General features: G+C 32.5%; 1 protein-coding gene across 1 annotated transcript; it reads left to right on the forward strand.

Moving 5' to 3' along the window:
- Positions 1-12334: 12334 nt before the first annotated feature.
- On the forward strand, positions 12335-13359 carry LOC110723565. The gene is made up of 2 exons (XM_021902913.1): positions 12335-12426; positions 12760-13359. Exons 1-2 carry the CDS (start codon positions 12348-12350, stop codon positions 13152-13154), a joined length of 474 nt encoding a protein of 157 aa, XP_021758605.1. The 5' UTR covers positions 12335-12347; the 3' UTR covers positions 13155-13359.
- Positions 13360-14067: the final 708 nt, after the last annotated feature.

Consider the following 14067-nt stretch of genomic DNA (forward strand, 5'->3'; position numbering starts at 1 on the left):
TTAAAATTTACTCCCGTGGCACAAGAGGCCATGGCTAGGAATTTGAATTGCCACGGGAAAATGGATGCCGTGGCAAATTTTATTTTTTATGCCACGGGTATTCTCGTGGCAAATAAATTCACTTGCCACGAATATTAACGTGGCTAACAAATTATTTGCCACAATTTCTACCGTGGCTAATAATTATTGTTGCCACAAAAATTGTCGTGGCTATTAAACTTGTTTGCCTCAAATATTACCGTGGCTAATAATATATGTTGTGTGAAATATTGCCGTGGCTAATAAGCTTATTTTGTCTTGAACTTGCCTTTATTGCTTAAAAAGTAATTTTTTTTTTTTTTTTTTGGGATTTTCTCACCCAAATTAATCAATATACATACAAATATACACATAAAACTGAAATATTTTCATTAATAGCTTGTAAATGTACACTTTTCATCCGAAAAAATGAAAAACAACAATACAATTAGTCAATTAGAATACACTACAATTGATGAGCAACAATTAACAAAGAATAAGCAGGGCAGAAGCAGTGTCCACCACAGACTCCAGAGAGAAGCAGCAGCACTCTACTACAACAATGGCAAACCTTGGGACATCTAAAACACCTTGCTTTCTCCGACCAGCACACTGCACAACATGAACAACACATTCCAATACATATCAGACTAATGACCACTAAATCAAATATCTTTCACAAAATATGTTTCCCCAATTCACATAACTTATTTTAGTATCACACAAAATTCATTACATTACTACGCCAGTCATCACAATCCGTCACTAAAGCTATAAAATCTAATTGCAGTATTCAGTTCCAGGCTTCCAGCCTAAAGATAATTGTGAGATTTTTTTGTTTTTAGTTACAACTTACAATGATGTTTTGGTATTTCAGTGACAAAGTATTCTCTAACTCTGAATGCATTGCAAACAATTCCAGCAGTGAAAGGGAAAAACGAACTCATGAAACATGGTGAAAAAACACATAAGACAAAAAGACATTCACCAATACATAGCAGCACACAAAACTCATTGATCAGATAGATAAGCCCAAAATAGCAAATTTAAAATAAGAAAAACATAAACAAAAAATTTTAAAAATAGGAAGAGACATGCATTAGATTTACCTGACTATTGGCAAAAGAAAAGTAAAAGTTAAGAGTCTCAGTGACTTCCGCAAGCAGCAGCACAACAGGCAAAAGTGGAAACTGAAAAACTACTAAGAGAAGGCTACAGATAACAACAAAAGTAGGATCATCACAAGCCCATTAACTAAATAAAACTCATCAGGTATATATTTTGTTCATTCTACTTCAATGTGAAAAAAAAATCCTCATACTAAATCTGGTCAGCATTGATTGCTCCAAGACTAGCTATTCACTTAACCAAACAAAATAACACTAAAAAGGAAGAAAAACAAACTAATTAATACTGTCAATAAGACAATCTTTCCTCTGATGATTGCAAACCCCATAATCTGAACCTTAACCTGCATCAATACAAAATATATATAATAATGTGTGGTCAATTGATACACCAAAATGAAAAGAAAAAAAAACAAACAAACTTGCAGCCATTCACTTCTAAACGAATGGCCCATGCAAATATACAAATAATACCAAGATGTATCCGCAAAAGTAGAAAAATTAGAGTCAACCAAATCAAAATGTTGCTTAAATTATAATGCCTCTAAATAGTCACAAACAACCGAAGCAATGCAGCAACATGTTCTTTTTTGTTTTATTCTTGCAAATAATAATTTTATAATAACTATGTCGAAGTTACATCAAAATTTTTAATCTATAGGCCTTATACTATGTCGAATTTACTCCACCCGCCAGTCCCAAGCCTGGATAAAGGAGGAGGGTTTTAGTAGGCCAGTGACAGCTAGGGTAAAACTTTGTCAGTTCCCATGACATGAGCCAAACTGATAGGCTTTATACTATAATATCAATCTTTGAACAAGTAGCAAATCTAACTAGTTTCCTTTGTCATGTAGTTAATGTTAATAGTTAACTTGATTTTGCATGCCAAGTGGTATATCGATCTTATGAAGCTAGTCCCCCTCTATAATTATAGTTTAAGGCAAGGTAATTCTACCTGATAATTGTAGGTGTCGCTCGAAGTGCGCATACGTTAAAATCATGTTGTGAATATGCTTGACACTCATAGGAAGTGGAAATTGACATAATACGATTAGGGACAAGGAAAGTAGGGAGCCGCCAACAAGTTTTTAAGGAACTTGTAAACCATTCACAGATCATAAAAGGCAACCACGATAAAGGGACAACGATAGGCAACAACGATTGACCCGTGAAAGTTACACCCCATTCATAATCCATGAGATTACTAACTCCATATAGTACGGAACCACGAAAGGAGGATCGGGGATGATGGTACGAAATGAGTCATGGAGTCACATTCGCCCGTATTGACCTCTACTCGATTCTTATTGTGAAAAGTGATTCCTGCAATCTCAAAGGCATGCAAACAAAATATAATTTGCTCCAATCTATTATTATGCTAAATTGGTTGAATATTAATGCAACACATAATTCTAAAATATTGTGATCACTTGAATTAATAATAAGATTAAAAAGGAACCTAAACTGGTTGTCCAAATTATCTTATAAGGCGTGATTTTCAATTACATATTCTCTTAAAACATGCAATATGGTGATCAATAAATAATAATAGAATAAACATTAAAATTGAAAGCAATTTAACCATAATATCGTTAGTCAAATCAAATCATAAATTAGCCTAATCATGATACTAGCAACAAGAATAAAAATAAGAGTAATTTAGTGATTAATTACTCACTTTCCGCGTTTCCTTGAATTTCTACGTCATGAATAAACAGTTAATAACTTCAATAAAAAAATATAAATCAAATGAAAATTAAATTAAATAAATTTAGAGTTGATTTGGTCCAAACCCTCAGTTATTTATACCTTTCACGCCTTGGTTAAAGTATAAAACTTCAGGTATTGTATGGACTGCTTGGAGTGCTTAAAAGAAGGAATAGTGAAAGAACGGGAAGACTAGTGTTTAGGTTAAAGAGGAAGAAGAGAATTATTTTATGATCAAGCCTGTTGATGATTGAAAAAGGGGATATATGACCTCTATTTATAGAGAAAGAAGAAGGGTCGAAAAAACAAGATAAGATCTTAATTAAATCAGAATAAAACTCGATAGACTGCAGTTTTAGCGATTTTTGTTTTTATCATATCTTTTGATCCAAAAATCAGAATAAGATAAATAAGATAACGTTGGAAAGATCTTGAAGTCTAATTTCTAACCCAATTGGAATCAGATTAAAATATTTTGTAGAATAAAAGATATGGCAGAAATAAAGAGACAGTATCAGTTTTGGATAGAGTTTGATATTTAATTAATATCTTTTTCATTATAGCTCGAAATTGATATTATAAAATATCATTGGAAAGATAATTTCAAGGGCTATCCAACCATATAAAATTTGGATTAAAAATATGAGGCAAGAAAATCATATCTGACTATCTTTGAACGTCTTTCAATTCGGAAAGAAATAGGATTTTCAAAAAGAAAAGTTTTATCCAATTTCAAACTCTTTAATCTTATCTTTCAAAAAGGATAATTAAGATATTTTAGAAACTTATAGAAGCTTCTAATTAATCCTAATTGATTTAGGAATGGGATTAAATCCTTTGGACCCTCCACATGATTATTGGGTCGTAGGTAAGGTGGTTTAGGTTCAGTTTAGGCTCAATTTAATATTTTGGCCATAACTTATTCGTTATACTCGGATTTGGGCTTATAATATATCGTTGGAAAGCTCTTTTAAATCCCCATCCAAATATTCAATCATTGAACCCAAATAATGGACAAAAATAAACTGGAATAAACGTTTTTATAAAAAGGACACAAAATGAATGATTTTAAAGGACATGAAATGAATTATTTTGGGTTTAAAGGCACGAAAAGAGGAAAATAAGTTATAGTTTGAGAAAATGGGATAGGATTTGGGTTGGTTTTATGAAATGGAAATATGGATTTAAGCACTCTAAGATTAAATACTCAACCCGACCAATAATGGCGGTGAAAGGTTGTTTATCATCGGGTTTGGTTTTAGGGAAACATTTTTAAGTGTCTACAATAATAGTTGTCATCGAAGCATGTATGAAAAATGTAACACAATAAAACACAAGTAAATTAGCTACTTTTGGTGGTCGAACAATGATTATCAACGGCAATTTCCTTCACAATAAAATGGGTCAGATTATCAAACGTTAATGTAAATTGGCTACTTTATTTGGTGAACTACATTCAAGAGTTTATGTATGTCTATACAGGTTAACAAAAGTCCCATATAAAAATGGATTTTACATGATTTATTATCTATAATTATGTCTGTAATAAACCAATGTCATATGAGTTGACTTTTACCTTAATATATATTATTATCAGGCTAGCGTATGTATGTAGAGTTCTTAAAAAAAACAATTGTTAGCTTATGTATTCTTATTTGAGTATTAAGAGGTGAGAAATAAACTCGAGGTTGCATTTGACCCTTAGTTTTCTCATAAGAGCAGAAAGAATACACCTAAGTGTTAGCATTCTATCACATTAACATTGTATTACAGAGCAGCAGGCAGAAGATATTGTTACTTTTGGCAAGGAAAATTTCTCGTATTAAACTGCATATATATTCTCATCTGAAGCCAAATGATTTGAGCCACAAGAAAAACCTTATTTAAAAATCATGGAACAAATTTAAAATTTGTGCCACGAGAACAACCTTATATAAAAAATTGCACCTGAAATCTAACTCTAAACTAATTTCATAAGGATCAAATACATACAAACTTGTAGAAAAATATGATAGCATTTTGATTGAATATCTATACTTGAATCAACTCCTTCTAACAAATGAAATCAAATGCACCCTTCAATCTTTAAAACAATTACATGACCAATTATTCACTGTCTAAATTTAAGGAGAACCCCAACAGTACCAAATTTATAATACCACACAAAAATCACATAATAAACATGAAAAATAACGATTTACCACGATCATTACATAACTGAGCAATTTAGACCTAAATTTTTTACCATAATGCATACATAAATTTAATAAATATCAATAACTCACCCATAAAACAAGAATTAAGAATCCCCGGCCAAACACAAACCTAAACCCAAATTCCTCGAAATCAATTGAATACCTTACAAATAACAAACCAATTTAACTAAACTGGAGAAAAACTAGCCATAACAAAAGAGGAGAGAGATAAGTAATTGTAGAAGATTAAAGATACTAATAATTGGTAAAAAGAAAACCCTAACCTTGCTCAAATGTTGAAAATGGAAGAGATAAAGAAGGAATTGACTTGCTTAGGTGGAAGTCTATGAAGGTGAAGGAGGTAGATATATCCGATTGGTGGTGGAAGTCATCGGTCTTCAATGGAGACAAACGTGGGCAGCGAATAGAGAAAGGCAGGCCGCGAATTGAAAGAGGCAGCGTGGGCGAATATGGAGTACTGGGCGGCAAAGTGAGTGGGAAAAGATGAAGGAGGCAGAGTAGTCGGCGGCAGGGAGGAGGCATCGACGAAGTGGGCAACGCGGTGGAGGTAGCGGTTGTACGTGGTGGATGAGAAGTGAGAAGTGAGTGCGGGAATTTGAGACTTGGCTTCTTTTTGTATAATGAAATCACAAGAAGCCGAGCAGGACACCCTTACTTGGTTGGTTTTTTTAAAAAATTTTGATTATTTTTTTTAAAAAAAATGTCGTTAAAAAAACATTATTTTTTTTAGAATCATTAAAGAACTTTATCACCGTATTTAAAAAATTTAAATTTTAAAATGGGGTTAACATGTTGTTATGAATATAATCAAATGGACCATAAGCTTTTAAAATAAATGTAATAATACAATTTTCACCATAAAAACCTTTGTTTTATAGTGTGTTGTACTCGTAACTATTGTGATATTTTCATTTTAGGAAAACGTTAAAACTATAAAAATACGGAGGAAGTACACTTGTTGGCGTTGTTGTGTGGGGAAAAAAATAAAGCATATCTAAAGAAAATTAAAGCTAGCTTGTATTAGAAATATATCATATATATAAATATACTTGACCTCTAATTTGGATTATGTTTAATATTCTATTTTGTATCAATTAGTGCTTTTGATATTTTAAATACATTCAACTTTAGAAGTAAAGAAAAACGAAGTAACATGCCTACTTCATGATTATCAATATAATTGTCATGTAAACATATATAATTTGTCGCACAAAAAATATTATATATCGCACTAGTGTAAAGTTTGCCACAGGAAAATACTACTCGTGTCAAAAATGTCAATTTTGCCACGGGAAAAGAGCTACTCGTGGCACAAGTGATATATTTGCCACGGGAAATAAATACCGGTGGCATAAATTATTCTTCTTATTTAGGTCTTGTATTATGATTTATTTTTCCCATGGCTAGATAAAATTATGCCATGAATTTTGAATTCCCGTGGCATAATTCGTGGCACAAGTGATGATTTGTTGTAGTGTGTATATATATATATATATATATATATATATATATATATATATATATATATATATATATATATATAAACAGAGGACGTAATAATAAGAAACACTTCTGAAAACAATTGGAGTACATTTTAATAAAAATAAGAAACACTTCTGAAAACAATTGGAGCACATTTTAAAAAATGGTGGCATGAAATCACTACGTGAAAAAATGAAATTGGCACCGGTTTAAACCCGGCCTAAGGCACCGGTTTGAACCGGTGCCAATGTGAGGGGTGCCAAAAAGTGATTTAAAAAGGCACCGGTTCAAACCGGTGCCAAAACTCAGAATTGGCACCGGTTAACCGATGCCTAAAATGGCCAAAAAAAATTATTTGCTTGTTTTTGGCACTGGTTAACCGGTGCCAAAAGTGCCCAATATATATATATATATATATATATATATATATATATATATATATATATTGTCTTTTTTTACTTAAAAATTAACAGGAAATAATATTAATAACAAAATACATACAATAATCACATTCATCAAATGAATTAATAATGACATATATGTATATATATATTCATCAAATTACAGAAAAAAAATTGATATTACATTACATTAATACATTATATTACAATTTCAGGAAAAAAAATTACATTACAACATCGAATTAAAACACCAAAATCTACATCATCTTGATATTTGAATCCTTTTTCTGTGTGGAGTGTAAAACCTGTATCAAATTTGGACACCAAAATTAATAAAAATCCTCAATAAACTACAATATGAAATTTTTAAACATTGTAGAACAATAAAAAAACAAAAAAATTAAAAAACAATGGCAACCAAATTAAAGCAAAAACAATGCAAAAAATATGGTAATATGGAACCAATAAAAATAGTGTTCGGCTATTAAAAAAAAAATTCCTCAAATTAAACCCACAACCACCGGCAACCAAATGAAACCACAATCACCGGCAACAAAATTAAACATAAAACGCAAAGCTTCGAATTCCACCAAAAATCTCAAAAAAAAAAGTGAGAAAAAAAGAGAATTTACCTCGAATTACACCAAAAACCCCCGAAATTAGCTTAAATTTGGGTTATAAAGGTCGAATTCGACCATGAAAACTCCAGATCTAGAGTTTTCATGGTCGAATTTGACCTGAAAACCTTTAATCTCATCACGAGGGGGAGAGAAAGTGCAAAAACAATGAGGCAATCGCTGGTGGTGGTGATGATGCATGTAACAGTGGTGGTAAAAATGGCCGGAAAAAATGAGGAAATCGAACTTTGTGGTGGTGATGTTACGGTGGTGGTGGGGCTTTGCGGTGTTGTAGTTGTTGTTGTTGTTGCGATGGTGTTGTTGTTGTTGTAGAGAAAGAAAAGAGATTGGGAAGGAGAGCTAGAGGAGAGAGAAGGGAGAGCAGAAATCCGAGCTGAGAAGGGAGCGGAGAGAGTGAAGGAGGCGGAGTGAGAGGAGAGAGAAGGAGAGCAAGGTTTAGATTTAGGTTTTTAATTATTTAAAGGGAGGCGGAGTGATGAGGCGGTTTTTTTTTTTAATAATTAAAAGGTCCGGTTCACTTAGGCACCGGTTCAAACCGGTGGCCTTTATGTTTTTAGCACCGGTTTGAAGTGAACCGGTGCCTTTTAGTCTGGTTTAGCTTCCCACCAATTTTGTAGGCCATTTTTGGCACCGGTTTGGACTTAACCGGTGCCAATTAGGGGGTGCCTTTTTGATATTTTCTACTAGTGAATAAACTATGGACCTGTTCACATTTACTGAACTGATTGGAGCTGAACTGAACTGAATAGAGCTGAAATGAATATTTTGTAAAAGAAGGAAATTAGGAGCTGAACTGAATTGAACTGATTGTAGATGAACTAAACTAAACTGATTGGAGCTAAACTGAACTTAACTGAAATTAAGCTGAAGTGAATAGACCCTAACTTTACATTGGAACTACCTTTAAAAGAAACACTACTTGAGATTGAGATTAGGTTAAATAAATATTAGAGTTTGAGGGATAATGTAGAACTAAGGGCCTGTTCACATTTACTGAACTAAACTGAACTGAACTGATTGGAGCTGAACTGAACTGAGCTAAACTGAATATTTTATGAGAGAGAGAAGTTAGGAGTTGAACTGAATTGAACTGAGCTGATTTGAGCTGATCAATTCAACTGAACTGAACCGAATTGAACTGAACTGATTGGAGTTGAACTAAACTGAACTGAAATTAAGTAAATGTGAACAGACCCTAAATGATAATGGTTGCACAAGTGTTTCGGCTACTTTCACTCTCACACGATGTTGATTAAAGTGAAATGGAAGCCCCAAAATAGAAAAAACAAATGGCAGTTTCACCGAAACAAGTTTAATTTATAACTGTATATAAGTCCTTTACCTTGTTAATTTTGGAATTAGAATTTGAAAGTAGTTATTTTTATTTAGATAATTAGTTTTGTTATGTGAGTCATATATAATAGCAAAAGACTCCATAATAATAATATTACTACAAAAATTTTGTAATGCAATTCATGCCTAAAATAATGCTCCTTAAATAATATTAACCTTAGCTTGTTATATTTAGTTTGTGTGAATTGTTTTCGGTATTGGTTTGCAATAAAGTACCACAATCCAAAAATAATACTCCGTACTACTTTTAGATCGATTGATAGTATTTTTTTCTTATCTTGCCACAGCTTGTATTGCTATATAAATTCGACAAATATAATAGAATTGAACATAAAACAATAGCCAAGCTTGATCATTAAACAACAAAATGAAATCCATAATATTATATAAAAAAGGCCGATTTAAAAAACATAAATGAGTAACAATAAAGAGTTGGAAATGACTTAAAATCGGTACATCATACAAGAAACTCTTCCATATACTACTTAGAGTTGCTTGTATATGTGAATTTCGAATTTTCGATACAGTGATAGTTATAAGGTGTCTCGATCTGTCCTTAAATATGTAGACCTGGTAGAGGTACGGTACAAAGTCCAATAACAATATCGGAATTTGAGCATACTAGTCCTTCACAACAATTATATACGCCTTTAGCAGCACATATATTGCCGAATCCTTGGCATTTTTCTGTTTCTTTGGTTGGCTCAGCAGCAACGACGATTGTTGGAACTGAAACAATGAATATTAATCGTGATTAATTAAAAATCAATGAAATATAAATGGAGTATTAATTTATAGAGTAATAAAACATGCTACATGCATGGATTGGAGATACAAAATGGCATTTTGAACTAAAAAGATTTTAAACCTTTGTGAAGCAGGTACGAAAAATGTGTAGTACTCTCACTATCCCATAATACATGACACAGTCAAATATTGCACACATCAATGTACTAATTTGACTATATTTTTATATAATTAAATATTAATTAAAAAAGTTATAAAAATTATACTCGTATTATGAAACTTTATATTAAAACTTATCTAACATGTTTTATTTTATGATAATATATATATTTTTATTATATTTTAAAAATTATGGGCAAACCTAATGCATGAATAGTGAAAAAAAAGTCCAACATCTCATGCATTATAAACCGTAGGGAGTAATAATAAGTACTGTGGTAAAAGAAGATCGAGGAGCCAAACCTGTTACACTAAGTAGAAGAACAGCTACGAACATCATTGCCATCATAGTGTAATTGATGCGAAGGTTGGCCATTACGAGTTTACGACGTATGTGATGATCAATGAAGTGAATGCAATAAGATTGAAGTACTTCAACTTAAGCTTATTCAATCTATATATGTATGTGGTTGAGTAATTATTCATCGGCTTTACGCACTATTTATTCTGTTTGCCAAATGCAAATGACAACTAATTGTCTAGTGATCCACTAACAAAAAATAAAACTGAATATTTTCTCATAAATAATTAAAAATAAATGAATCATCTTTGTAGTTGTTGCAGCCATGTCTTTGCTTTGCTGGACTCATCAATAATTAGTTATATCATGTAACAAGCAAAGTTGAAATTAATTAATTTTTTTTTTAATTTTTTAATTTAACATACCTGTAAAATGAAGTACAACAACAAAGCATTAGGCTTAAATAGAGATGATAAAAAATCGGGCCGGGCCTTAACACAATTTATCGTGCACAAACCAATAAAAAAGTAGCGAGCTTGTCGGGCCAAAACGGGCTTTTTGGGCCGGGTTCGGGCTTTTGAACTAAAAAGGCGTTTTTATGCTTGCCCAAACCCCCCTTGCCCCCGCCATCGACGACCACACCACACTCCCCCACCGCCAAAACCTCCCTCAACGGTGAGATCCTTCCTGACACTCCCCCAGCTCCACCACCAAAATCCGCCCCCCAAAACCACCAATAACCCAAACAAAATTACCCAAAATAATCCCATTCGAACCCAAATCAAACACGGGCAGCGGGAAAAGGGTAGTTTAAAAAGGTTTTTGACGGTTTTTGGAGGTTTTTTGGCGGTTATCGGGGGTTTTAGAGGGTTTTTTTTATGGTTTTTGGCGGTTTCAAGGTGATGGTTGTGGTGGTTTCGGGAGTGAGATTTGGTTCAGGTGGTGATTTCAGGGGTGACTTTAGGTCGACAGGATGGTTCTTGGTACTGGGGGATGCCATTTTCGAGGGGGTAGGGTGGCTACCGGCGAGTTTTGGTGGGGCTAGGGTAGGGATGACGGTTTCATGGTGGGTGGGAGAGGCTAGTGGTAGGTTGGTGGTGGTTTTTTTTTTGTTTAGTTTTTAATTTTAATTTTTTATTTTTAAACCAATTACAAAATGACATGTGGTATATTAACCTATCAAAACCGGTTACAATCAAGTTAGGGACCAGTAGAAGAAGATTTCCTATAAAGGTGGGATTATTAAATAATAATCTAAAGGTGAGATTATTTATCAGCAAATCGATCAAAGATGGAATTATTAGAATCAATTTTTCCATAAAATAGTCTGTATCTGTATTTTTACTTGGTCTTTTAAGCATGCATTTGATAAGGGGCGGATCTTGATCTAATGCCTTAGGGGGCCGGGGCCAAAAGAAAGTACGATACTTTGTTAATAATATCATGATAATGAGCTAATGACTCCTCTTAAAATAAACTTCGTATCAAAAACAACTATGTTCACTTTTTTTTCATAGTTGTTTATCTTTTTTTATTTATTTGATCAACTACTTGTTGGTAAATACTTTGATATGAAAAGGGTAATGTTGTTGCATATAAGCATTAGGAAAAATTGGTAAAATAATTTCAATTTTTTTTTTGATAAGAAAAATAATTTCAATTTTTACCTGTTTGCTCAAAATAATCTTAACTATAAATTATTTTTTTATAATAATCCGAACTTTAAGGGTCATTCGCTTTTAATTTATTGGTCTAAAGTAAGCAGTAACCTGTTAAATTATTTTTTTTTTGTTTTTTAGGGACATGTGCTGCCACGTAATTGGTTGAAAAAATATCTAAAAAAAAGAAAAAAAAAAAAAAAAAAAACTAGCCCCACCACGCACAAAAGTTAGAGTTTGGTATGTAAACGGTTCAATTTAAATTAGTACGTGTGCATGACTTGCATGAGTTGCATCCATAAGACATGGATGCAACTAATGTTGTCCACCAAATAAGTATTAATTAACAAGCTGGCCTCGACACGTTACTATTAGTAAGTCCAGCTTATCTCTAATGGATAATTGAATAATAAAATTATTCAACTTTAATAATTAACATCTATCACTAGGGCAAATCATGCTACATTTGGAAAGCTATAAATACTAGTATCATCCGATGCTAATGAACATAAACTTAACAACCTTTCTAACATAGTAAAAATGGCGAGGTTTACCATCAACAACTTCGTTGTCATGGCCGCTATTTTCTTGGCTGTAGTTTTGGCTTTTACAAGATCAGGTTGGTTCAATTCGCATCGTCTATTATTTTATTTAATTTCATGTCAAAAGTCTATCGTATTCGTTTTAGTACAAGTTTTTTTATGATGATAAATTATATTAAATGTCAAGAGTCTCATAAATGTTAATTTATTTTAGAAAATAACATGCTGATTGAGATCTTATGTTAATTTATTTACAAAAATATCACTAGATAAATGATTTTTGTTTATCATGAATATTTAACTAGGGCTCCCTCAATTATTATTTTTTTTTTTAAATTTTTTTTATGATGATTAATTATATTAAATGTTGTTTAATAATTTGTGTTTATTCATGTGCTATGTACTTCCAGCTGATGGTTCATATGATGGCGAGCAGCAAGCAGCTTATTACTCGCCGACAAAGTCACCACCACCACCACCACCATCTAACCCTACATGTAGGAAGTTGCTTGAACTCTGTACAAGTTACGGTGCTTACAGTTGTTGCGGAGGGTTTGTTTGCGGAGGTAGGTTTGAAAACCTTCCTGTAGGAGTTGGAGTGTGTACGCCTTCGAATCAACCACCACAGCTACCAGCACAAGAGTGTCAAATTGCGCATCAACTTTGTCAGCCTTATGGTGATTATAGCTGTTGTAAAGGATTAACCTGTGTTCATCCTCGAACACTACCTCCAGTCGCGGGCATTGAACCCGAACAACTGATGCTTCCTCCTGGTGTTGGGATATGCGAGCCGATTAAACTTTAATTTAAGATCACAGCTAGCTATATGAATGTACGTGATCCATGGTCTTCTTCAGTCAGTCCTTCATGCATGTTTTATTATTTCCATTAAATTTTTTCTATTGTTGTAAATTTGTTTAAATATTTATCCTATTGTATTTTGAATATTTGTATTATTACGAAATTGTACGTATCTTTGAGATTTATGCATTATTTTGTCATTTTTATTATATGGGGCAGCATTACGACGGATGAATAATTTAATTTTTTTGGGTCAGTGATGATAATGAACTTAAAATGTGCGACTGGATAACATGCATACATACGTATGTATATAGGGCCTATTGGATAGTTACTCAGGCTAAATTTTTTAATTTTGACTTCGGAAATTAACAAAGTGGCAAATTCTTCCTAAGACTTCATATACTCCCTATGTTTTTAAATACTTGCTCCATTTATCCATGCGCGGAGTTTTAGGAGAAATTGGAGAAACTAATAAAATATAGAGTTAGTGGGTAGGTAGAAGAATAAAAAATTGTAAAAAGCAAAAGTAGTGGAGAGGATTGGAAAAGCTAGAAATTCATGGTAGGTCCACTAGGTGAGAGAAATTAATAAACTATTATAAAAGCTTTTCAAATAAGGAAATGGAGCAAGTATTTAAAAACGGCCGAAAAATAAAAGTGGAGCAAGTATTTTAAAATGGAGGGAGTATTCTACAACTAGTTGTCTAGTCTTATACTTCCCCTGTCTTTTTTAATTTAAACTATTTGACTGTTACATACACTATTCACAAACTACGCTTTGACTAGCTTTTGTAATTATTTATACTACGATAAAATATAGTCAAGTGAGAACTTTTTCTTTGAGGAAAAATCAAGTGCGATCTTGTTTATATAGTTTCAATGCATATTTTATTAATAACCACCTTTTATAATTTT

The sequence above is a fragment of the Chenopodium quinoa genome, unplaced genomic scaffold (genome assembly GCF_001683475.1).
Source record: "Chenopodium quinoa cultivar QQ74 unplaced genomic scaffold, ASM168347v1, whole genome shotgun sequence".
In the NCBI taxonomy this organism is placed as follows: domain Eukaryota; kingdom Viridiplantae; phylum Streptophyta; class Magnoliopsida; order Caryophyllales; family Amaranthaceae; genus Chenopodium; species Chenopodium quinoa.